Source organism: Drosophila teissieri, chromosome X, assembly GCF_016746235.2.
Source record: "Drosophila teissieri strain GT53w chromosome X, Prin_Dtei_1.1, whole genome shotgun sequence".
NCBI lineage: Eukaryota > Metazoa > Arthropoda > Insecta > Diptera > Drosophilidae > Drosophila > Drosophila teissieri.
Genome location: NC_053034.1, coordinates 17,042,233 through 17,069,524, shown reverse-complemented (window position 1 = coordinate 17,069,524; position 27,292 = coordinate 17,042,233). Strand labels below are relative to the sequence as shown.

Sequence of the window (27,292 nt, the reverse complement as noted above, 5' to 3'; positions counted from 1 at the left end):
GACACTAAAGATGCATTACCCATTACCCACTACCCAAGGAAGTGCACTGCGAGAAATCGAAGAAGCTTTGCCTACAAACTGTTCTTATCATGAATGCGCCAGGTGTTTTGCTAAAACTTGCTTCTTTACTACTTACAACTCTTTACTTGTTGCACTTTTTTCGTGTGCAAACAAGAAGTACATAGAACTTCTCGCGGTGTACCAAACCAATCCGATCCAAATGCGCAACGAGACGAGGGGAGAGGAGAGGGGAGGAGTGGAGACGCGTCGCGAGTTCTGCGTTCACAATTGCATTTTAATGCAAATTTGGTGTCAACGCAATATCGACCATGACAGACGCAGTCGCAGTCGCATTCGCAGTCTCTGGCTCTTCCAGTCTTCCAGTCGTTCATTCTTCGGTCTTCAGTCTTCAGTCTACCAGCGATCCTCCGGATCCTCCAGTCTTGTGCCCATATGCCCCGTCTCTTTCGCGACGCTCACGCACTTTTGGCGACCCTCTCTTTCCATCTCTTTCTGCTCCCCAGCAGGCCGTCTCTTTCTCCAGCGGCGGTGTGTAAGTGGCGGCTGCTGGGTGTTAAAGTGACTGATTAAGTTTGCGTTTGCCAGTTTTTTCTTCACTTTATTTTTTCCTCTTTTTTTTTTGTCTTTTCGTGTTATTTTTTTTGTTGATCTTTTTGTGTTTTTTGTGTATTTGCTGGGACTGCTTTTTGACGCTAAACGAATTATACGCTTACGTAGGTGGCAGACACTCTGGCAAAAATCGGAGAAAGAAGCAGAGAGAGGGGTAGAGAGGGGGAGGGGGGTCCAAATGAATTGAGACGCGGCAGAAAAGTTATAAATATTGTCCCTGGAGGGGCGTCATCGCCGCCTTGTTGTTGGCTCTTCTGCGACTTTGGCCCGATGTTTTTGCGAACTCAAAATCCATACGGCGATGATCCTTGTGTGGGCGCTGCGAGTGGAAATGTGTCCCCACAAGAATCCGCGGGGGGAGGGGGTGAAATGGAGTTCGCCAGAGGGGCAGGATAATTGCACCGAGGGAATTATGATTTACTTTCATCACTGATTCCCTCTTACCGATCGAAAACTTCATCAAATCGAATGAGATGGGAGATCATGTAGATGATGGCTATCGGGCATGGTTTTATGGCATATTCTTTATAGGAAACTACTGGATTTTTATATCTCTGTCGAGTGTATTTGACATCTAAATCAGATAGCAATTATATACTCATCGGTTGCCGAAGAGGCGTTACCTCTGTCCCCCCTGTCCCCTGGCACTTTCCCATTTCCCAGCGCCTATTTACCATGACATCTAATAAAGTCGTAAAATATCGCACGCACTCGTAAAAGTTCCTCGGATCTTCGCATTTATGATCGCCGGCAGTTGCTTCTCAAAATTCTTTTTATGGCGCCGCCGCTACTGTCTGCGGTCCTACTTTCGGATACGAGTGTAACCCGCTCTCGATACATCGATGTACATATGTATGTACATTGTACATAGTTCATGGTACACTTGCGTAATTGAAACCTTTCCCTGCCTTTCGGATCGGATCGGTTTGGTTTTTGGTTTATGGCGATCGTAAAGCGATCGCCAACAGGGCTACCTGTTGCTGCCCCTTGTTGCCCAAGTTGCCCATGTTGCACAGGTTGCCCCTGTTGCCCATTGAGGGAAATGGTCGTCCATTGATGTTTATCGGGCTATCGGTGAAAGTTTTATGGCCTGTTACGCTCGTAACTGTCCTAGGTACATAAATACACCCATCAAATACACCCAATACTCCCAAGCGGTAGCCATCGGTCTTTTACTGCCACGCCAAGATGCGATCTAATCTGCAGAGCGTTTTCGCCACACTCATCTGCCAAGGCCAACAGAGTTATATACTCATAGATTTTGGCAGTTGAGTTCTCTATACCTTTAATCAATTATTAAAAATCAAATTTCCCCACTGTAACTTCTGGCAACTTCTTTAGCCGCTTACAAGCCAAGCCGCCTGCATTTATTAGCATTTTCAATTGCCTTTGTGCGCCCATTGTTATCGAACATCCTCCACCTCAAACTCAACTTCAACTTCAACCTCAACCGCTTCAAAGGAAATTTCGTTGGCCAAAGCGATTTTCAATATCTGGGGCCTGCCATTTCCTATAGCTCAATTTTTTATTGCTTCCTGTCGTGCTTTTCCCGGGATAACTTCCTGGGATAACCTGCCGCGCATTCCCCCTACTTTTCGTGATATATATTCTTTATTTTTGTGTGTGTTTGCTGGCTCGGTTCTCATTTCAAAAGGCAACTTAATCGAGCAAAATAAACCGTTTTCATATGCTCGAATTGAGGCAAACACGTCGCATTACAAGGGGGAGTATTGTCATTTGGTTTGGTTCTTCGCTTCTCCGATTCTTTGGGGAATTTTCAAACGGGCCAAGGGGTTGCCTCTCATTTTGTCCTCTTCCTTTTTCCTTTTTGCATTTTTTTTTTCGGATTTTTTTGCACGGATTTTCTTGTTCACTTCACGCGCCGTTCGAAATGCGCGAAATCTCTCAGGTTTTCAAAGGAAGGGGGAGCGGGGGGTGATAGGGAGTGGCTGCCTTTGTCAAAGGATTATCACTTCCTTTTGGGGGACATTGTAAAGGAGCGCAGGGAGTAAGGAGCGAGTTCCTTTCTGGCGGGGGGCAGGGCTCTGCTAATGAGGTGTGTCCGTAACTGACTCCCCTTATATACACAGCGAAAATAAATAGATTCCAACAATTCATACTAGCTCTAGAATTCAGAAAACTAAGTTCATTTGAAACAGTAAGAGAAACAGAAACAGTAACAGCAACAGTAACAGAAACAGTAACATCACAAGTAACTACGCTATGTATGCACTTACCCCTTCTCACAGTGTAGTTTCCTATTCCCGCAGTCCATCCAGTTTTTCTCAGTACATCTCCGCCACGATGTGGGATTGACAGTGTGCAATATGCGTTGATTTTTTATGGCCTTCAATTTGCCGTGGATGTGGATGTGGCTGTGAATGTGGGGCCAAATGCCGAACTCTCCGCTCCGAGTCGAAGTATAAGTCGATGCCGATGCCGATGGCGATGGCGATGGCGATGCTCCGGAGTCGCGCTGTGCCGATCTCGAAATGCAGATAATAATTATTTCAATATGTGTGACTGACTTGCTCGAATGACTGACTGCCAGACGGACCAACTGACGGAGGGATGGATGGATGGATGGGTGGACGGACGGACGAACGAACGAACGGACGGACGGACAAACGGACAGACGGACGGACAAACGGACGGAGGGACGGTATGGATGGAGATCGCAGGGCAATGCCAATGCCAAAACGTCGTCCCAGATCGTCATCTTCTTCGTCATAGTCATCGTCATGATCTTCATTATCATTATGCGAGTGGATCAAAACCGCGACGCCGCCAACAACATTTAAGTCTCGTTGCTTGCTTTTTTTCGAAACCTAACTTTTGTGGGGTATATTCAATTTTAGCCGGAACTTGAATTATTATTTCTAAAAAGGCATATATAAAAGCTTTATTTTTGGTTTGCTTAAATAACTTTTATATAATATAATTTTATATAATTTATTCCGATTTAATAATTGAAAGCTAAAGAGAGTTTTCCATTTAATGTGCTAATTGATTGCTGCTTTTGATGGATTTACATACTTATACATATAGTGTAGTATGTATAGTTTTTCATAGTCCTGGAAGGGTATTTGCGAATTCGATCTGCTCCATGCATAATTAGTTTGTTTTCCTTTTTTTTTTATGGCTCTTCTGTTTGTGTTTTTGTTTTTGCATGTGCTCCGTTTAGTGTTGTTCTTGTTGCTGTTGTTTTGGTTTTGGTTATTGCTCTTGTTGTTATTGCTGTTGTTGTTGTTTTTGTTGGTTTTCACTTAATCACTTGTTGAGAGCGAGACGGCAAGTGTTGGGATTTTAAGTTGAAAATTGAATTTCTAAGAATTACAAAACAGCAACAGGGCAACAAAGTGCCGTTGGCATCTCGCGTCCCCCCAAACCAAACCGAATCAACCCCAATCTGAATCTGAATCTGTATCTGAAACGGAATCGGAGTCGGAATCCCAATCCCCCGTCGAATATGCTTCATACGATACGATACCATACGATACGATACCATCGCACCACCATCTTATGCCGATTTGGCTTGGCTCAAGTCCCATGCATACTCGTACTTATGTACATATATGACGTATCCCATATCCCATCAACCATAACCCATCTACCATATTCCGTCTTCCATATCCCATCTTCCATATCCCATCTTCCATATCCCATCTTCCATATCCCATCTACCATATCCCTTAGCCCTGATCCCCCGCAAACTTCCTCCATATCCCGTATCATCGCGACGGGCTTCGTTTCATTGCATTGCATTAATTTTGCCAATTAAAAAGTAAATAGAGCCTGCATCCTTTTGCTGGATATCTACCCAATTTGCCCCATCTCTTTCCCAATTGCGAAGGGTATCTGCTGCTGGAAAGAGACGAAGAACCACTTTCGGTTGTGGGCGCGCAAAAGTTTTCAATACAATTTAATCCAATCTGCACATTGTACATTTGCACATTTGGATAGATGGATGCTACATGTACTACATACATATATATATTTTGCGAGTGATGAATGCCACAGGCACTGCCACGCCTCCCTTCGCTTGGAATCATTTTCGGCATGCCCCAAGTGCCTGGCTCAATTCAATCAGTTTTTTTTGTATTCTGTTTGCTTGGGGGAAGCCGCACAGTGGTTGGAGATTTGGCCATGGCAACCGCGGTATTTCGCCCACTGTACCCGCACAACTGAAATCGCCAAAGGCAATAAAGGCCCCTTCGCTCTGCGCCGTTTAAATCATATAAATAAGTGCAATAAATATTTATGATTTAGTTTAACGGAAATTGAAAGGAAATGTAACGAATGTATAACTATAATATTTGCAGATTTATTAAAACTGATTTTGTATTTTTCATGGCTTTCCTTCTTCTTTAGCTATTCTCACTTTCTTGTAATCACATCTTCCTCTTTTTTTTGTTGACAAGTTTGGTAGAATCAAAAATGCTTGACATACATATGTAGGTATATATGTTTTTCTTTTGTTTTTGAATTATTCTTATTTGGGGGGCGGTGGGTCCGCATAGTCATGCTTCATAGTAGCAGCTTCAGAGTGGGGCAGGCAATCTTCTGGGGCATCCAGTCGCAACCGTTTTGTGGCGCAATTGTCTCAACCGTCGACGCGTCGCTTGCGTATCGCATATCGCACCTGATGGGCTGGTCCAAAACAGGCGGCTGAAACCGCTCCACCCTTTTGGCCCCCACCACCACCACCACCAGCAGCACCACCATCTTTTTCTTGGCCGGATTGCTATGCTGCGAAGCAAAGCCAAAGACCCAGGCCCAAGTGGCAGCAGCCAACCATTCGTATAATTGTCGATGCGTTAAGGTAATTGTACACCCAGCCAACTGGCTGCCAACTGAGGCAGCAGTTTAGACAAGGCCGATCCAGCCCACACTGCGACAAAATTCGTCTCAAAATTTAACTATACTATATTTTTGCACTTTGCCATAGATGAGGATTTCTAAAAGTTTGAGTTAAGTGAGAGAAAAAGTAAGTCTGGGTGTTGAAGCTTAGCTCTTTTAAAGGTAAACCTCGCTGACCTTTTTTGTTTTGCGGTGCACATGTGTATCTGTACCTCAGAGCATACCGTTTCCGAGGGGGGTGGTGTGTAGAGGGGGGCTGATGGTGGAGGGGGGGGGTGGGGGTGGGTGTTACTGGGATAGATATGTTGCTCCTCTGTTGGCTTCTGTTCAATGCCGTCGCCGTACGCAGTAGTAGTGGTTGCCATCGTCGATTCACTCAGTCGTTTCTAAGTTTGCGTTTGTCGTCGTTTGCCATATTGATGGCACGCTCCGCCGCCTGGCTTTTCCACTGCCCCTCCCACTTTTCCGACCACCGACAACCGCCTACCAAAGCCGCCAACCAGCCACCCACCTCCCATTTCAGACGCCCCGGGAGAGCATTTAAAATTTTAGTTTTCTGCTGACAACTAGCATTTTGCCATAGACAGACATCGGTCTTAGTTTGGTTTTCGGTGTATGGTTTTGGTCTGATTTGCTAGATTTGATTTCAGGAAATCTCAGCCGTCTCACTCTATCTGCATATAGAGTGTGTACATACACCTGCCTGAGTGCCTGAATGACTGAAAGTGCCTGAATGCCTGAATGCCTTCGGTTTTGGATAACGATTTGGATACCGATTCCCATTTGGATACACGCATTTGTCAAGCCCCCTTTGTTCGGCCCATTGTCTCCGTGCGCCTTTTGTTGCAATTGAAAAATGATTGCAATTAAATGCCGGCAAAGACGAAGACTGAACGCAATTGACCAAGGTCCAGTTGGTTTGGCAATGCGAAATGGGATTAGATTCACTGCGGTTTCGCCTTTAGAGAGCTGCATCAATGAAAGTGGCCATTGGATAGCCAGCTGAATGTTCTGCTCATTGCACTTTCATTGCCTGAGTTCGTTATGTGAGGTGCTTGAAACCCTTAATTAGATTTAAAAGAAGAAGAACAAAATAATTCGTTTATTAATCGAATTATGCCAACGACCCCTATTATCCTTCATAATTTGAAATCGCCGACTCTCTTCGATCGTTGATCACACTTTTATTGGCGCTTATTTTCTTGGGAAGGAGGAAGGAGGAGGACTGTTTCCGAATTCCTCGACTTGGGTCCCGGAGTCAACTGCATCGGCACACATATATCACGGTATATGCGAGGGTTTCGGTTTGTTCGCTGCCAGTTTCGTATAATTATACCCGTTACACGCGGAGTGTGCGGGTATGCTGGGTTGCTGGAAAAGTATGTGACAGGTGAAAAAGAAGCAGGCGTTTCCAATCCTATAAGGTATATTAGGGTTCATTATTCCTTATCAGGATCGTTATTACTCGCATACCCTTTAGCAGAGCAACGGGTATCCGATAGTCGATAGAACTCGACTTTAGCATTCCCTCGTGTTTTTATATGCAGTCATCAACAGCTCATATATATTTTTATTGCCAGCGCGAACAGCGATATGCATCTGAGGCATCAGAAACAAGAAAAGATCAGGCGGCAGATGAAGATGCGGCTGAATCCGAATCCGAATCCATATACGAATACGAATACGAATACGAATCCGAGTCCAGAGATCATTATGATGATGATGATGATGGAGGGGCTGGAATGGGATGATGACTATTTCTGCGTACAGATTTCCAATAAAATTTCTGTCGACTTGAGTTCGGTTTTCGGCCGAGTCTCCGTATTTCATCTGGTGTGTGAGCGAGATTTACACGCTGATACAAGAATATAAATACACATACACAACAGTAACAAAAGTAAGAAAAGTAACAAAATGAACAAAATGAAAAAAAGTAAAGAAGTGAAAAAAAGTAACAATAAAGGCTGTTAGTCACTCCGATTCCGATTCCGAATCCGATTCGCTGTCTCTGTCTGGCCCACTGGGCGTTAAGATTTATTTCTTTATTTTGGCAGCCAGTGGCCAGAGTTGTCTCTCTGTTTTATTACCAGGAAATTTGTATTTAATACGTTTTTTCCGCGTTTCTGTAGCGGCTTTTTGTCGCCCTTAAGCACAGCCCACTAACCACTAACCACTAACCGAAAGGTTCTCCAACTAACCGTCGGTTATCTCGGCCCTTCGATCTACACGCCTGAGGCAAAGATACAATGGGCTGTGATCTAGTTGCCCCATACGGTGTGGTCGGTAGCCAATTTTCAATGGAAGCCACACACAATCAATCGCTTCGCAGAAGAGCTTCCACAGCCAGCTCATAAGACCTATAACTTCTTTACATACGATCTTATCGACTTGTTGGCCCACACTAATCGATTTCGGGGTACTCGGAAGGCCCTGTTTTTGAGGAAAACCGTATGGCACATAGGCTACAATGTACAGTGAGTTCTACACTTGTAAATTCTGGCATATTCGGCAGAATTTTCATTTTGATAAGCAACAGGAGAAAAGCGTCAGCTTGTAACATAAACAATTCATTTGAATTTAAGACTTACACCAGAAAAATTACAAGCTCAGATATTGATATTTGCAGAAGTGAAAACACTGGGGAATACATACGAACATGGGTCGCAGTAAGGTGATTAGAAAGAGGCACTTGCGACACTTGCGGCATTCAAGTGATCAAGAGCACACGGAGGACTATTACCTGACACCCGATGAGGTGCAGGAATCGGTGCAGCGCTGGTCATTCCTCTGGCGATACACTCCGGATTCGGATTCCGAAACGGGGAGCAGTTCCTCATCGATAGTGAGGCAACGGGATCCAGCTGCCTATGGGGACTGGCGTTTGACGGGTGGAAAGTTCAATTTCCAAACGACCGGCAGGGAAATGCTGATGAATCTCAGCAAGTTCCCCTATCCGGAGATCATCCATCCGCCCGTCTTGCTGGAGACCAAGTTGCCCAATACCCTGCGGGTCAATCGGCGACCCTACATCACCCACAAAATCTTCGAGCACGTCATGCCGGACATATACCATCGGGCCAAGGAGTTCATGGAGCCACCAGTGTGCGAGGGTGCCGTGGGCTATGATCCACTGTACTTTGACCCACCCATGCTGATCAGGCCACTGTGCAAGTACAGTAAGCCCCGGTACTTCTCACCCACGTGGAACAACACCAGCGAGGACTCCTGGATGGATGGGCGACGTTGTGCCCAGATGCTGGTGGCCCTCAATGAGTCGCTGCTGGATGGCGAGAAGCTCCGAGAAGCCATTGGACCAAGGTGGTCCAAGTACCTTCCTGCCAGGCGCAACAAGCTGCTGGCTGGAGTTCGAAAGGACACAAGGTGGCAGCGATCCAGGGTGAGGTTTACCTTGAATTCGGAATCCGATGGCACGGACAAGCAGTGGGCGGTGGTGGAGGAGGAGCAGCTGCCCTCCGATGACTTCTACGCAGAGTATGTGAATGAGGAGCTCGAGACCGAAACGCAGCCATCGTGGAACTCCTCATTGTCCGATGAGTTCAGTCCGAAGATCACGCAATCCCAGTCGGATCTGAATCTCGAATATCTAAGGACAAGTTCGCTAATTAGGCGTTGCCAAAGTTTGAGCAGTATTTATTAGTTATGTACACTTGTAAATGTAAAGCATTTGCTTGAGCCAATTAAAAATTAAAAGTCCATTCAATAAGAGAGACCCCCTATTCCGATTTCACACAATTAAAAAGACCAGCAGTTAAACGGGGAAAAAGAGCGGCAATTGTAACAGGCGGCAAGCTCATCGATCAGTTGAAATTAATAAAATACTCAATAAATGCGCTCACAAAAACGTGTGCAAACAATCGATCAATCAGCGATTTGACAGGCCCGCAAATCGCTGGGTGAGCTGGTTTCGGAATCGCCGACTTGCTTTTGGCTTCGAACTGGGGATTGGGAATGGGGATTGAGGATTGGGAATGGGGGATTGGGATGGGGGATGGGAATGGGGATTGGGTCTGGATGGAGAGTTGGCTGACAGCCAGTCTGCTACCAATCTGCGAGTCGAGACTTCAAAACAATTACACAGCAACATTTCCAAGAGCCGCGAGTATCTGTGTATCTTGAAGATACATGCATACTCGTATCTTAGGGGATGAGTTTCGCAGTCTCAGTCTCCGAATCTGAATCTGAGTTGGAATCATGGAACCATAATCGGAATCGGGCAACTGCCACCGCACAACTGCTTGTGGATTCAAGCGATTAATCGATAACAAATAAAAACATTTCGACAACTACTTCCAAAGAACGCGCTCCCAGCAGCCGCAATACAGCAGTGCCAACTTCAGAACAAAAATATATAAAAAAGAACACAACCAAAACCCCAATTCCCTTTTGCTACAGTGAGAGAAATAACAGGTGTACATACCAATGTGGTTTGCATGAGATGGCAACAAGTCGAGTTACCATCATATCCATTTAACCATAGTTTAATGATCCAATTGCACAAAATAGTTGCCATAAACTATGCATATACAGCTGAAGATTTCTTGCAGTGCACCCCGCCACTGAACCAACTCCATCGGAGGAGGCTGTCAACAACTCGACATTGTGTGTATGAGTGGCGTGGTACGCATAAATGCCATGGAAATTTTCTTTTTAATCAATTATGAGTATTAAGCCAAGGGGTCCATATGGGGATCGCCTGGGGGAATGGGGGATTTCGGGTGTATTCCGGGGTATTTCATGGAGGGATTGGGGTGACTCTGGACGCCGACTCTGTGTATCTTGTATCTGGTATATGGTATCTGGTATCTCCGATCACCGATCGTTGGGGTGAGAGAGCTCAAATGTGAGGCGCGCGCGCGGCGGCAGCGAGATAAAAATCGCAAACATTCTTTATTGAATGCTGTAGATGCCAACGCCGTAGACATCTCGCTGTGGATATGTTCTTGTATGTGTTTACCATACAAGTGTAATCCCTAAGACCAAGTGGAGTGGCACTTCGAGTGCTTCTCCAACTGAAGTGGTAGCCCATGGTAGCCTATGGACTGCCAGTCCTCCTCTTCCTCGAATTGGTTTCGGGCATAGATTTGCAGGATCGAACCAAACTTGTAGCTAGTCGATTGTTAGAGTCCTTTAAGGTATGTGTTAAGTTCTAAGGATTGCTTGGAATGAATCCTTTAACTCTCTCTTCTAAGAGAGGAGGTCCTTGACAGGGCAAACTATACCGTTCTATGGATATGAATGATACATGTGGAGTAAGTACTTAAGACACCTTCAGCACCAAGCAACTTTGCTGGCACTTTTTGATATCGAATTGATTTGAATTGATTTGAATTGATAGCAGTAGAGACATGACCTATCTGCTGGAGGATGCACATAGCCGGCTTCTGGCGAGGAAGCGCACCACGTCATACAAATCATAATCGCTGGCTGGTGGATGGTAGACAACAGTAGACACCAGTAGATGGTAGACAGTAGCTGCATACGCTTCAAACGGTCGACAGTTTGTCTGTCAAATTGACATTACACGCAGCGACGCGACTGCGACGCCGGCAGAGGGTAAGTCAAGTGCCGGCAGCGGCAGAGGCAGCGGCAGAATCACCAACAAGTTGCATTTACATGTCAAAGGCTTTGCGCTACATACACTGGCAAAAAAGAGTTACTATTCAAAGGGGTTTCAAACATCTAGGCACATTTGTAGTTAATGACAGAGTTTCCAAGTAAAAAAGGTGCTGGCTTAGATAAAATTATTGACAACTGCCTTGATATTTTCTGCCAGTGCATCAAGACCTCTTTTCAAGGAGTTCTCAAATATCTAAAAACATTTGTAGATAACTTCCCAATTTGCAAAAACAAAATGTGCTAGTTTAGATAAAATATTGACAACTGCCCTGATATTTTCTGCCAGTGCATCCAGAACACTTTTCAAGCAGTTCTTAAACATCTAGGCACATTTGTAGATAAATGGCAAAGTTTCCAAAATAAAGGTTCTATCTTAGATAAACTTGGATATTGACAACTGCCCTGATATTTTCCGCCAGTGCAGCAAGACCTCTGGTTGGACTTGGACTTGGATTGGGCCTTGGTCTTGGTATTGGTCTTGGTCTGGGTATTGGTCTTGGTTTTGGTATTGGTCTTGGTCTCGGATTCGGAATCGCACCCAGTCTGCGTTTCATTCCGGGCGTAGGCCGCTTGACTGACTGACGGACTGGGCTGTTGGCTTCTGTTTGCGGCGCTGACTCAGCTGAATCTGCACCTGAATCCCAGTTTGAGATTGGGACTCTGAGTCCAAGTCTGAGCCTGAACCTGAACCTCAAGCCAAAAGCCAAAAGCCTGAAGATGATGAGGCCGAGGCGAAGGCCCCCACCTGAAGCCGATGATTTTCCGCTTGGTTTGGCTTCGCCTGGCAACCTGTTGGCAACTCATTAAATAATGCCGATGACTGGACAAATTCGTATTATGCTTGTTTTATTTATTTATTTGTATATTTTTTTTCTCTTGTGGTGATTAAACAAGCCCAGCGTAATCCTTGCTGTGCAGTGGAATTGCATTTGACTGGGGAGGCCGGAACGTTGGCGTTATAATTCTACCATTCGACCATTCGACCAGCCCACCTCCATTCGGGGGTCTCTCCTCCTCTCCTCCTCTACTTCCCCATGGCCCCGATCTCCTCCAGCTGACAGTTCTCCTTGTGGCGAGGTTGCTTCTGGTTCCTTCTGTTCCTTCTGCTGCCTTCTGTTCCTTCTGTTCCTCCTGGTGCCTTCTGGTTCCTTCTGGTTCCTTCTGCTCCTGTGTATTTGTGGATTTGTGTATTTGTGTGCCAAAGTGACACTTGTACAGATTTTCTTAATGCGCCAAAGTGCCACTTGTCGTCTGTTGACGCTCCTCGTCCTCCGTTCTCCATCCTCCATCCTCCATCCTCCGTCCTCCGTTTTCCTTCCCCCAGGAAGCAAGTCCCAGTATCTGGACAGCAAATCCCAGAACGCCAGAGATCGAAGCCGTTTTGTACGTGTCTTGGCAGTGAAATTTTGTGAAATCAGCGCTAAAGCTGAAGCTGCAACTGAAGCTAAAGCGAAGACAAGTTAGCCGGGCATCCTCGAGAACTTGTCCGTCGCCCAGGCGCACAATTCTAATTGCTGGCCAACGCACAATTTGTCACATGCCAAATTCATAAACGACTTGGCCAAAATGCACCTTTGCCATCCCAGAAACGGTAGCGGTAGCAGTGGCAGTAGCAGCTGATTTTGGCCTCAAGCTGCAAGTTGGCACAATCGGTCCTTTGATTGAGTGGATGAGTTGTCGGTGGAGCTGTGTGGGTTTCGATGGAGCGTGAATGAGTTGAGGCAGAAGTAGTTTTTCTGGGCAAAGCAGCTTTGGCACTTCAGATGTGTGAGGTCTTCAAGGTGGCTGTGGTCCATATATATTTTCTTCAAGATAACCACTTTCAAAGTTACTTATTAATATAAGTAAAATTGTATATGAATTGAGCCTCTTTGAGGTCTCCATTAAAGGGGAAACCATTTATTTACTTAACCTCGCGCGTCGCCATTGCCGGTAATTACCTTCCTCCAATCGCCGAACATTTAATAAATCCCAAAGGGGCGTTCTTCAGTTGCAGCCACCTAGCTTAACTTACTCTTAATTGCCACTAGTTGTTGTGATTAGTACAGGCATACGAACGGGTATGATCAAATTTGTAGTTCATGTCTGGAGCTTACTTAAAATTCATATCATATTTTATTTACTATCTGCATAGCCTAGATGCTTTTAGAAATTTTACCAACTTAGAAGTATTAATCTTAACACTATGATTTAAAAGCTATGGTATCTTGTAGTCGGGTTTCTTGGTTAAATATCTCAAGGATAGCCACTTGTTGCTGCTGGCTGCCTGATGTTGTTGTAATACTGGGCAGTGCCCCGGGGCAGTCTTTATTTTCTTGGTTTCTGCCCCTCGTTGTTTTTGCCTCTCTGGTTGAGGCTGCCACTTAATTTATTTGTCACCGAACCGAAGCGCAAATGAAGTTCGAAAAAAGCAAGCGACCGACATGCAAAGGCATCCCAAGAAAAGCCAACATAACCAGCGACCACGGAATCGTTTGAAATAATACGAGTGGGGAGGAAAAACGCAGGCAGCAGCAGCGGCAGCAGCAGCAAAAAAGCTGAAGAAATAATTACAAATTAAAATGAAACACGGAATGGGACAGACATTCAGACGGACACACACACACATGAGGAAGAGTCGGGCTTTGAGATCATATATGTACAATAGGGGGACTTTGAGTTTTACCAACTTTATAAATAGCTGCGTTGACGACGCCGCTGGCCACGCATGCGCAAAGATTTGTCATAATTGATAAACGACAACAGCAACATTCGACGAGACTCCTCCATTCAAACACAGCAAACACAGTACACAAAAAACCAAACAAATAAAACAAAAATAGTCTTTACAGAAAAATGACAAGACAGCCATCGAAGTGGGCACTTTTTTTGTTTTAGGGGTGGACCACGGCGATCTCAGTTGCCTTCCCAGTGACTGTGACTTTGACAGTGACTGTGATCACGCCTCGATGAACATACAAATCGAAGCTACTGCCTATTAGCCCATTAGGTGGAGAAAGAGGTTGAGAAATGGCCATCTAATTCATATATAGAAAGGATACTTTGCATTGCCGAGTTTGATAACCAGAAATTTGCCTAACTACGTGAATAAATTACTGTGTGAATCGCAAATACCCAATCCACAATCCCCAATCTCCAATCCCCAATCGATCTTCGCACAGATGCTCCGCAGATATCCAGATATCCAGATACTTTCAGCAGCTGCCAGACATCAAATCCGAATCGCAGACACAGGTGACGATGACAATGACAATGACAATGACAACTTCAGCACCCGATTCAGCTGGAATCACAGCTTTAACTGCAACTTCAACTTCAACTTCAGCTTCAAGTTGAACGATGACGCCAAATTGGCAACGCGTTTCTGTGTTTCTGTTTCTGTTTCTGTCTTTTGTTTTTTTTTGTTTCTGCGCCGTTTTTGTGGACCGAACGTGAGAACCAATTGCTATGTATGGTCATTACAAGCCGACCAGTCCAGCTGAAGGTCCGTTGGCCAGAGCGAGAGATATAACCCATAAATATTTTAATGATGATTACATTTTAAAAACAACGAGCGCTGCAATGGCATCACGAGATCGAATGAGAGAAATCACGGGCCTGGGTGATGGGTATTCCGATTGGAATCGGCATCGGGATCGGGGAATCGGAGATCGAGGATCCCAGTATACCAGTATCCCAGTATCCCAGTGTATCTGAAGCCACTGATGATGAGCTACTAACCCGGCACTGACGACATTTTTCGAATTACATTGACAGGCGGGGACGGGACTAAAAGCGATAATTATTGCCAACTTGCGGCGCTGTAAGTGTTGGCGATCGTGTTTCGCGGCAGCGTTTGTTGCAGCTGTTTGCTGCACCGATTCCCATCCCAACCCAGCCCCAATCCCAATCCCCGGGTGCTCCTTGGTGCTCCCTGGTATTCCCTGGTACGCCCCGATATCCCCAACATGACCCTCTGCCTGATCGACGGCGTCTTGCCAATGTAATTTCAATAATTTTATCTGCCGCCGCTCGCGTCTGCCGTGATTCGATTGGCGAGCGGTGACAGATCAAAGCCCCTGCCTGCTACACCGCGAGAAAAATTGCCTTTAAGCGCAAATGTTTTAAAAACCAACTGCAAAGCTGTTTGTCCACTAAGCTGTTGAATCAACTGAGATATCTATGGGTTATCAGTGCCCAGTCTTCATCCCTTATTCTATAAAAAATTGATTCTTTAGCCACAATCCTCTATAAAATTGATATACATAGTTGGGCTGCATTTTCGCTCAGTGCTTGGACGGCGGCAAAGATCTGTGATCGGCGTTCACAAGGCAGCAGGCGATGGGTGGAGCTGCTCGATTCGACTGCTTTTGGAGCTGCCTGCTCCAGATGTTTAGCTGCACTTTGGCGGCTCGATGAGGAGTTCCTGCGATCGCAATCACATCCAGGTTCAGGTTCAGGTTCAGCTTCACCTTCAGCTTCAGCTTCAGCTTCATCTTCAGCTTCAGCTTGAAGTTCAGACTCTGGCTGAGCTTGAGGTTGCGATTCACTTTGAGGTTGCAGCAGAGGTCCCAGTTTCAAAGGCCCAGCAATGTGCAATCATCAACATCAGAGCAAGCGTCATCAGCCGACCACTGCCAATTACTCGGCAGCATTGTTGACATGCCTTTTGCCATTTGCATCGTTTTCGTATTGATTTGTTTAACTCTCCGCTCTGCACACTTTTTGGGCTCCCAAACCGAGCCGATTCGTTGATTCGCTGCCATGGGATCCACTGCATTTTTCTCCCACGGCCCAAAAAGCGTGTGAATGCACGGCCCAAAAGGCCGCATGAAGAATAATCAACAGCAGTTCAATGTGCCCATCAAAATATGTCAAAAATCTATCGCAGGGCGACAATCGATGCGGGATTCTTTCTTCCAGAAAGCCAGGAATCCAGAAATCAGCTGCATTCCCAAGCGTTCTGTAGGTCAGTTATCGACCTAGTTTACGTGTGGTGCACAGGTAGTTCTTAACTTCTTAGTTCTTAGTTCTTAAGGAGTTCCCAGTAAGCAGTTGCTTTGAGTTCTCCAAGTGAGCTTGTTCAGTTATTAACAAATAGGCTGTAGAATATTTATTTCTTAATTTACTATAAGCAAAACCAGCTATCTGCCCTGTTTATTGACTGAACTCCTTGGCTAAACAAGCGTTTAGCTGCCAGGCCAACGAGAAGAGAACAATCACAATCTCCCTGCGATCGGTTAGATCCACTTTTGGGCAATTAAAATTCGATTGAAATCGCCACGAGGTGAACATGTTAATGAAGGATCGCCACGCCTGCTGTTACCACAGTTCCAGCGCATTTTTCCCACACCAATTGGCAATCGAATGGGGATTTCAGTGACTTGGTGACCAAAAAAAAAAACACCGATTTATTGGCTTCCCGAGTTGCCCCGAGTTCACTCTTCAGAAACCAAACTCTTCAAACAAAAAAGCGCATTTCATTTGGGATTCCGTGAGCGTTTCGGTTCAAACATAAAATAAATAAAAATCAGTACAATTCGAAGAGCTGTTGTCGCCTTTGAGCTTTTGCGACAATCACTCACGTTGCCATTTGGCGGTTCCGTCTCAGGTCCCCACACCCCTCTCCCCCCTTAGACATTTCCCTTCCCCCTCCAAAACCCCCTTGCCCCCCCCCCTTGGCACCCCCCTGCGTCCACACCCTTGCCCCAAGCGTTCAATCATCGGCGATTGCCTTTGAGGCGCGGACTCATTCGCTGAACGTTCTGCGTATTGAAATGAAATTTGTGTCGCTCGACACGATGACTTATTCAATTATTCGATACGCTGCGCCACGTGATTGAATTATTGAACCGAGTTCGAGTTCACATGCCATGTGATTTCTTCCAGCTTAATATAGATGCCTATTTGTTTGCAAATATACCTCAACGTCTTAGCTTTCAGCAAGTCGCTTAACTTTTAATATGTTTTTAATCACACGTTTAAGACTTGCATTTCATATCCATATTTTCTCGGTAAACTGCGATATCAGCTTGGCTTTGGCTGCAATTTTCGAGTCCGAGTGCTGCGTTTGTGTGCTGATATCCAGAACAGGTGTCTTTCGCAATCGTTCGCCTCTCGTTGCGATAGTTTTGTCCCCATCTCCAGCGGGTTTTTCGGTGCCGCCTCGCACGACTTGCAGGTAATCCTCCAGGCTCAAGGTCCTGCGAGGCTGAACCCCTTCCAAGGCGGTGTCATTGGTGTTGAGGCTGGCCAGGAATTCGGCAATGGTGGCGTAGTGAACACCATTGCGCCGACATCGACTGTACTCCAAGTCGCGATCGCTGCTGCTCTTGCGGATCTGATCTCCGTCCATTATGATCACTTTATGATTTACTTGAAACGAATAATTTGGCAGTGCTTCGAAAGTAAACTGGCAGCAATATATACAACGTGGCCAACTTTGCTTTGTTATTTGCTATTTAATTGGAAATAAAACTAAATGTTGCTGACGAGTCTTTGACTTAAAGCTTGTATTGTATTTATGTGTAATGTGCAAATAATACTAATACATTTTTGCGCATATTCTGTGACTTTTATGCACATGCCCGGCTTAGTGGGACGCAAATTAATTTAACACGAGTTCGAACAAGCAATGAACATGTGGCTTTTCCTCTTCGGAGAACAAATTCCAAGGGGAAAAGAAAAGAACTTCTCGTTCGACAGCTCATTTTGCATAATTGTGCGGCGCGACGGGCGGCGCATACAAATCGATTATTGAACTGAATTCCTGATATATATATTTTTTATGGTTTGATTTATGATCGCCATGCAGTTGTCAGTCAGTCAGTCAGCCAGTCAGTTTGTCAGTCAGTCAGTTTGTGAGGCAGTCGAAGGGTGAAGCAGCACTCGGTTCTTTAACGATTGAGCATCAAAAATGCTAATTGAGCTGTTTATCGATTTGTCAACAACAATAACCCGCAAACAAAGTCGAACAATGGCCACATCAGCGGCGAGAATGTCATTTGTTCATTGTGGCTCGTTTTGATGGGGCTTTTGGGACCCCCTTTCAAGTGGACCCCCCTCCTTTCCCCCCTTTCACCCCCCATGTGCTCCATGGAGTTTTATTGACTATTAAAATTGTGTCAAAATGTGTTTGAAATTTTTTATTGTTAATTATACGCGACGGGCGTAATGTGGAACCAATAAACAATATCGCCCTGCCAATTGAAATGCGGTATTAATCGTTTGTTATTTTCCCTCCTTTTTTTTTTGTTTTTATTTTGGGTTTTTTTGGTTTTGTTGTTGTTTTGCTGCGGAGGAATACTGGGAATTAATTTGCCGAACTAATTAAAGTATGAGGCAGGCAAGCATGAAACCGAAACCGAAACCGAAGCCGAAACTGAAATCAAATCAAAATCGAATTCGAAAAACACTCAAATGAATAGACAGGCGGATCGGACAAGCCGACAAGTTGTAGTCCCACATCCAGGTGCTGGGCTCTACACTGAGAAAAAACGGGAAAAACAAACAAAGTTCAATGAGATGGTCATTTGTAAATTTGCTAATTTCCAAAGCTCTATTCAAAACAGCTTCTTCTAGGATAATAGAGTAAGTAGCTAAAGTAATTTGCGCCGTTTAAAGTATTCCTATAATTAATTGAAATCATTGCAAAAATGAGTTTTTTAGCAGTGCAGCAGCAACTTCAAAAGCAAGCTTGGCTTGAAGTTTGAATAATGAGCCCTGAAGATAGAGCCGTGGCAAATACCGATTTCACTGACCGCCCTCAGTGAACCGACAGAATGAGAATACTGACTGAGTGACTGACTGAATGACTGACTGACTGAATGACTGACTGAATGACTAACTGAATGACTGAATGACTGACTGACTGAATGACTAACTGAGTGACAGAACCGCTGGCCAGGCGGATCCTGACTGACATTTGATTATTGGCTTCCAATTTGTTGCAGCGCTCGCTTTGTTTTTATTTTCCATTCAAGCGCAAATTGCGTGCCTGGCAATTTGCAAAAATCCAACAAAAAAACACAAAAAAAAAACAGAAAAAAAGGAGCATATACATATATCCAGGTATATCCAGGTGAGGGAGCAACAGAGAAGGAGCGATCGGCGAACAGAAGTCAAATTGTGGCCAACATGGAAATTAATGGAGCAATGGAGCGGCGGCGATCGAAATGAAAAAAAAAACGAAAAAAAAAGCGAAAAATCGGTGATGGAGATGGAGATCACGGCTGCTGCTGTTGCTGCTGTGGCTGCTCCTACTTTTGCAGCAAAATCGGCGGCAGGAAAGGAGTTATTAAGACAGAAAGGGATGGCCAGAGGTTGCCACCAGGGTCTACCTTTGCTTTTGCTTTTGCTCTTATTTTGCGCTCTGTTTTCCATTTAATGAAGGCAGTTCGATCGATTTGGCTGGCTGCGAATCGTGGCAGCCCCACACTCCACCTCCTCCAGCCCCAACTCAATTTCCAGTTCCAGTTGCAGATCCGATTTTCAGCGATGGCACTTTACTGTTCCATTTGTTCAGCTATTAAACATATATCAAGCATATATTAGAGTTGATTGCCCAATTGATATTTTTGCATATAAATTGCCAAAAGTGATTATCAAGGAAATGGCACAGCTGTAGTTCATTTACACATTTCATGTGTTTCGTGTCACGTTGCCGCCGTTGAAGTCGTTGAAATTCAGAGACCAGTCCTCGGCACAATTTCAGTCGGTAGTTGCTGGTAGTTGGTAGTTGTTGCTGCCGTGGCTGCTGTTGGCCAGGCCAAAAGAGCCAAAACCAAAAAAGCAAAAAAACAAAAAAACAAAAAGGCTATAAGCGCCCAGGGTCCAACCAAACTGAACCGAACCGAACCGAACTGAACCAGCGTTTTCGATCTGTCTGTCAGTCAGCTGCCATTTTTGCTTGGCTCGAGACTCCAGACGCGAGACTCCAGACTCGAGACTGCAGACTACTCTGCAGCTGAAGAAGCTGAATGACTGAAGCTGTGGGGAAGGGGGAAGGGGGGGGGGGGGGGATCTGGCCAAGAAATCAGCCAACCAAGTCGACGAACCAATTGATTGACATTGCCCACAACGCCCTTTTGCCAACTTGGGGCGGTCGTTCCAAATGCTCCCAAACGGACAAGCCCAGCTTGTCCGCTCAGCTTGTCCGCTTTTGTGGCCAACTGTACCGGAAATGTGTGAAAATGCAAAGAGCCATGAATGAATCGCTTAGCTGGCCGGCCAGCCAGCCAGTCAGTCAGTCAGTTAGTTTGTTAGTTAGACTTCTGTTGAATTATTATGCCCCCGACCAACTACTAATTATACAACAATAATTAATTAAGCCAAGAAGACGAAAAAAACGACCAACAAAAAACTGAAAAAACAGAAAAAACAGGCAACAAAACCAGTTGGCCCAAAGCCGAAGTTCATTCAAGAAAAGCTACGGCTGACAATGACAAAAACAGTTAGCAACCGTCGTTGAGCGGTCAAAGCCGTGTAATTATGAAATTCAAAGAAATGAAGCATTAAACCGAACCATCTCGAAACAAACGAGAAATATGATATATGAAAAAAAACACACAAATGCTCATAACTAAATTAGCATGGAGCCACCGCCCATTGATAACTCCACTTTTGGCTTGCTTTTGGTTTACTTCTTTTTTTATTTTTTTATTTCTGTTATTTCTGTGTCTGTGGTTGACAAATTAATAACATACGAAACTAAACCCTTTTTGAAGTGAACCGAGCAGCGGGTTGTTAGTGCTATAAAAACCAAGTCCAGGTCCATACTTTGATTGCCACAAACTGCGCCGAAAACTACGCTTTTCTCACCATTCACTTTACGATTATTTTTACAACTGTGATTATTATAACTTAAGACGCCTTTTCAACAATTTAACAATTTCCAACGAAAATTTCAAACGCGGCAATTAATTTATAGACATTAAACCGAGAGTTATGTCTCTATGCATCCATGTCCATGTTAGTTGAGCTCAATGGAAAGTCGTGACAAAATGCGCAGGGAGTTGGAGTTTCCGGAAACTACAAAATACGTACCACATTTATAAGAATAAACTATTAGGTTCGTTTAAAAATAAGTGTTAAAAATAAGTGTTATGTAGCAAAATTGCCTCTGTTCTCCCTGTAAATGCCATAAGATCTTTGCGAATCAGTTCCAGCAATTTTCCAGCAACAATTAGTACAACTCCTGACACTTTCCTTGGATTTTTGCAGCACTTGCAGTTCGGTTCTCATCGCTTCAATTGAGAAGATTTCCCATTTTAGCAGAACATTTTTACCATTTTCGCATTTTCCCATGCGGTTCGCAATGCCCGAGACGTGTACACATTTCTAATTAAATTTTCAAAGTTGCTTTTCCATTCTGTGCGATTTTTGATTGACATTTTACATTAAATGTTCTGCACCCAGAGCTCGCGGAAAGTGGCCACGGCGAACGGGCAACGTTGAAATTGATCAATTTCACATAATTTCAAGGCAAGTCGGACGCGGTAATGCAAATCCGACAGATGCGACTCTGCAACTCGCTCTACTCGCGACTGTTAGAAGATCTTAGATCGCTGTTTTCTCCTCTTTTTTCTCCTCTTTTTTTTATATTCCTTCCCCTTCGGTTGGGGATGTGTGGATGTGGATGTGGCTGTGGATTGGATTGGATTGGATGTGGTGGAGGAAGCTGGACTGGACCTGGCTTATGATTGACAACGGCTGGATTGAGCAGCGCTGTAAGCCCAGTCTCCATCCCAATCTCAGACCCAATCCCAATCCCAAACCCAAAGCCAAGTGAAACCAAACCAAAACCTAACCAAACAGATCTGAACCGAACGGAACGGAAAACCGAACCTTGGCGATCCGCGAATCCCTGACAGCTCGACGGCCTTTGGGCGATTTAAACGTTTCGGTTTCCTCCTCCCTCACCGCTCCTCTCACAGACACTTAGAGAAAATGTTAGGTAGAAACTAAAATGATTTCCATTTTAAGTTGATAATTCACTCCTATGGGATAGGGTGCTATAAATGAGATTATATTATATGCAAACGTATCAGGAGATATTAAAACAAACAAACTATAGAAATGCATAAAACTGTTAGGGCAATATTGAAACAAACTGTGTAGATATAGCATAAAACTGTTAAATAAATATTAATACACACTATATAGATAATTCATAAATGTGTAAAAGAAATTCTGAAACAAACTATATAAATAATTCATAAAAGTTTATAAAGAAATACTGAAACAAACTGTATCTATAATGCATAAAACTGTTAAGGAAATATTGAAACAAACTATATAAATAATTCAAAACAGGATGAAAGAAATACTAAAACAAACTATAAATATGATGCATAAAACTGCTAAAGAAATATGAAAAAAAAACTATATAAATAATTCAAAAAAGTGTGAAAGAAATACTGAAACAAACTATGTATATATATAATTTATAAAAGTACAAACTATTATATATTTATGATGCATAAAGCTGTTAAAGAAATATGGAAACGAACTATATACATATAGCACAAAACTGTTAACTAAATATTAATACAAACTATATAGATATAGATAATGCATAAAACTGCTCAATTTGGCTAGATTTGTTTGCAGTGCACTGCAGCTCACCTGAGCCTGCCCCCACACCCCTCGCCTTTTAATTGCTCGCCGTCTGCTGGATTTCTTCAGCTTCTTTTACAATTCTCATTGATCTTTTTTCGAATGTGCGCAACTGTCGGATTTTGTGAGCTGTCAGTGGCTCTCTCTGCCGTGGAGATTGTGGTGCCCCTCCTTGGCTCCCAGTCTCCTCCTGCTTAAGTCCCCCTCCCCCCCTTCTAACCACCCGTTTAACCCCTCTGTGCCCCCTGTTCTGCTGGATGTGTGTGTCTGTGGCGTGGCATATCTTTGATTTGCTAATTAACGGTTTGTCGGTTCAGTTTGACATTTGAACATGAGTTCTTGACATTTCTTTTCTCTCTCCGCCGATTTGTTTGGTGTGTGTCAAGGGGTTAAGGGGGCCTCTTGTGTGGCAGGGAGGGGGGAAGGCTCTTGGCAACTGAATTTTTATTTGTGGCAGCCTATTGATTTGATTCTGACCTTGGATTGGAACTATCACTTTAACTATCATTTTATAATATAGTATACACATAAAATTATATAAAAATACTTCATATTCTGAAGTATCGCAAAATGCCCTTTCCATTGCCAATTTCCCAGCGATTCCGAGTACAAGTCGCCATTGCCACAAATTGATGGCCGGTTGGGATTTCGGACGCGGCATAACATTGTTAACACCTTGACTTTCCCCATCCCGCCGGCCGCTTAATATTAATGATGATGTGGTGTTGATGTTAAGTGCAGTTTAATAAATGAATTGTCTCCCATTCCAGCCTCCGCAGAATTCGCTGCATTTCCACCATTTGCTGCATTTGCAACACATTTGCAGCATTTGCAGCATGCAAAGAAGTGTTTCCAGAGGACGAGCATTTCCCGTTGCCCCAAAGGCAGCTCGTAATCCATCAGCGGATTTCGTTTGCCATTGCATTTGCATGAGCTCAGAGCGCGAAAAATACTCCAATGGGTGCACTCAAAAAAAAGGCAAACACTTTATCACACTACAATTGACTCAAATGGACTCTGTAAATTAGTTAATGCTGTAATTAGTTAATGATGGCAGCAAACCAATCAATACCCTCTGGTGGCCAAGTTTTGGTTCATCTTTGCAGGGATATCATCAGTTCATCAGGGCTTTGTTTCACTGTGCTGGCGATCATTTGTCTAATTTTCCCCCCTTGGACTCCACTGTCCACTGGCAGCTCATCGCCGGGGCAAGCCTATTTCTTACAACTTCTTCAAACAACTGCAACAACTGGTGTATCATAAACAACAACAGCCAAATCGCAATGTTGCTCTTGCACTTGCAACCTGCAACTAGCAACTAGCAACCAGCAACTTGCAACTTGCGACGCAGCAACAGCAACAACAGCAACTACAAGTTCCTCTGGGGAACCTTTGTGGCAAAGTGTTTTGGAATCTCTCCGCCGTTTCGGTTGCTAACGTCTAACAAGCCAAAGAAAAATGGGCCCAACGCCAACTTTTGGCTAAAGCGCAAACACATTAAAAATTGCTCCTTCTTCGTCTTCGTCTTCGTTTTCGTCTTATTTCTTTGCAACTGCCTTAGATTGTTGCTGTCGCTATTGGTGTTTGGCAAAATACTCTAAGAAATCGAGTGAATGGGATAGTAAGCCACATCTTTGGAAGATATTGAAATTCCACCTGATATAAATTTTATTTTGTATAATTATTTGCAATTTTAAGTGCGTGTTATTGGCTAATTTTAATAGTTTCTTTAATTTATAGTTTATTTTCTATGGGAATAAACTGCCACAATCAACTGCTTTATTTAATGAATTTCCTTCTAATCTGATTGGTAAAACTGCTTTAATTGAATATAAATCAATTAGTGCCTATAGAATAAACTGCCACAATGAACTGCTTTATTTTAATGATTTCCTGCCAAATCTGATTGACAGAACTGCTTTAATTGTGGCGAACTGCTTGTCAGCTCGTCCAATTGGAGTGTTTTACCCATTAATTATTTAGCCTTAGAATCCCAATAAAAATCCAACTAGAACATTGCGAATGCGTAGTGTATTTAATTTTCGAACTTTGTTAACTTTTTTTCCAGTAACCATTGTATTTTGGCCTGAGGCCTCAAATGCACTTTGCGAAAAAAGCATTTCCTCCAAACTTGTCTCGATTTTCGCTGCTTGCCCCGCGGCGATTTTAGTGCGAAATAGCTCTCTTTGTGGCCTCGCAAGCAGTGCGGTACACTGAGAACAACTCGAAGCTCTTTTTGCTCCTCCCAAGCAACTCAAATTTGAGCATTAACAAAGTGCTTGCCAGTGCAGTTAATGCATAAAGATCGCAATATACGAAATGGTTTTCTTATACCAAAGAAGAGGAAACTGCATAGAAAGTTGCAAGCATACTTCCGCATAGCTACAAGTATTTCTCACTGTGCATTCTGGTAGTTTGCTGGCGCAGCAACAATTTGCAGTCTGGCCATGCGATTTATCTTTGGGCTGGCAAGTTAATGTGGCAATTGTATGCTAAGCAGCAAATGCAATCGTTTTTTTTCTATATATATATCTTTTTTTTTTTATTTTTTGGATGGAGGAAGGGTCGTGAGCGAGGAGGAGGAGGGGCCTTCAAAAAGGGGGCGGGGCTGGGGCAACGGTTTTCATGAATGAATTAGTCGGTGGGCAAAGTTTGGCTCTCGGTGGCGAAAGGGCAACAACTCAATTTACAGTTGTTATATTTGCTGGCCTTTTTCTCTGTTCCTGGTGATTTTTCTTCTTTTCTAATGTGTTTTTTCTTATTTTTTCTTATTTTTTCTTATTTTTTCTTATTATTTTTGTGGCTGGATTTGCTTTGACCAAAGCGAAATTCCATTGCCCACGGGTCGGCCATTTTTTCGCTGGAAAATTGCCGAAGAAAAATGCACAAGAATACGCATTCTTCATCTTCCTCTTCTCGTGGGACATCTCATGGGTGTGATTTTAATTTCATACACAAATGAACGCGAATCGAGAGATACACCACCAACAACACCACCACCAAAACACCAACAAAAAACAGTAGAAGAAAAAAGAAGAGCAGCAATAACTCCCACGAAGATTAATAACATAGAGGCGCACACACTCGTAAATAAATAACAAAAAAGAAATACTAAATGCACAAAAAATGAACAATAAGCGCGGGGGGCGAAAATGAAATTTATGCATAATGCCGAAAAGCGCGCAGGCGAATGGCCCATCAAAAAAGCGGCGAATAAAAGGCAAAACTGAAGAGGAATACTCAAAATGAAAAAAGAAAATGCATGAAAAATTCCAAACTAGGAAGAGCAATTGGATGAATTGATGGGTGGCTCTGTGTGCTGGGTGGGTGGGCTTTTCCACTTCCACCTCCACTGTTATGAGGCACTTGATTTTTGAGACGTGGCTGAAAGTTGAGAACGAATCATAGATGCCCTGTGTTGTGACGTAGGTGTCTGCAAGTAGGCAGCACTTTTGCCACAGCTCAATGAGTTATTTCCCTGAGTTATTACTCATTTCGGTGGCCCCTTGATACTAACATATTCATATTTGGAGACCCAAGTGATTTCTATGTTATCCCCAGCATTTCGTTACTAACCAAAACATCAGCAAGTTTTGAGTAACGCCACTTGGCTTAGCTGCTTTCGAAATCTGTCGCCTTGATCCCATGTACCCCAATATCCCAGTGAAATATACCCAAATGGGCAAATGGGCCACATCCTTGCTCGTACATCAAGGATCAATGGCACGTAGCAGCACTAAAGTTATTAAAGCCATAAGACACACAGCCAGGCGGACGGGCGCCCGCAATCCAATCTCAATGCCCAACCAGCCAACCAGCCAGGCGTCCATATGCAAAATAAAAAAAGAAAAAAAAACAGAAATATCTTATATATTCGTGTGTAAAGATGTACGTGCATACGTATTTTGCATATACGTACAGATAAATGTATTATATACATGTGTGTGTGGCTGTGAGTTTGTGTTTTTTGTGAGCGATACATTTTGACGCACCCCCTCTAGAAAACCCCCCTCCCCCGTCGACAACTAAAAACGGAGCTACACGACTTTAAACCCATCAAACCATTAACAACAACAACAATAGGACGGGGACAGTTGTGCCAGCTACACGTGCACTGAGAGAAACTATAAGCTAATACAACAGACCAGCAGCACTGAATAATTCCAGTTATAACAGCGATTTTTTATATAATGTTTGGAGCATGCTGCATGTAACTTTTATTTATCTTTTTTTTTAAATATTAATAGTGATATTTTTTGCGGTGTGCAAACGCCTTCCCTTCCCCAGCATGTGAGTAAAAATTTGCGTATGAGTCAACGGCAGCGACGTTTATCTTTCAACCACCACCCATCAGCAAACACAGGTATGCACCCCTGCCCCGCCCCCAGAGTTCAGTCTTCCGCCTTCCGCCTTCAGCCTTCAGCTTTCAACCTTCAGTTTTCAGCTTTGAGCCACCCACTCCGCCCACTTGATATGTATCGCCGTTGTCGTCTACAGTTATAAAATATATATGAGTGGGGGCGACAAGGGGCCAACGCTTGGCTCAAGAAAAATCGACATGGCAAACGTG

At 43.9% G+C, this 27,292-nt stretch overlaps 3 protein-coding genes across 4 annotated transcripts in view; 2 read left to right on the top strand and 1 right to left on the bottom strand.

The window, feature by feature from the left end:
- Window positions 1-27,292, top strand: part of LOC122624757 — a 44,055-nt gene that overhangs the window by 4,092 nt on the left and 12,671 nt on the right. The window lies entirely within an intron of this gene.
- LOC122624758 lies at window positions 8,011-9,222 on the top strand. The gene has a single exon (XM_043804444.1). It carries the CDS (start codon window positions 8,147-8,149, stop codon window positions 9,146-9,148), a length of 1,002 nt encoding a protein of 333 aa, XP_043660379.1. The 5' UTR covers window positions 8,011-8,146; the 3' UTR covers window positions 9,149-9,222.
- On the bottom strand, window positions 17,063-17,557 carry LOC122624759. The gene has a single exon (XM_043804446.1). It carries the CDS (start codon window positions 17,459-17,461, stop codon window positions 17,102-17,104), a length of 360 nt encoding a protein of 119 aa, XP_043660381.1. The 5' UTR covers window positions 17,462-17,557; the 3' UTR covers window positions 17,063-17,101.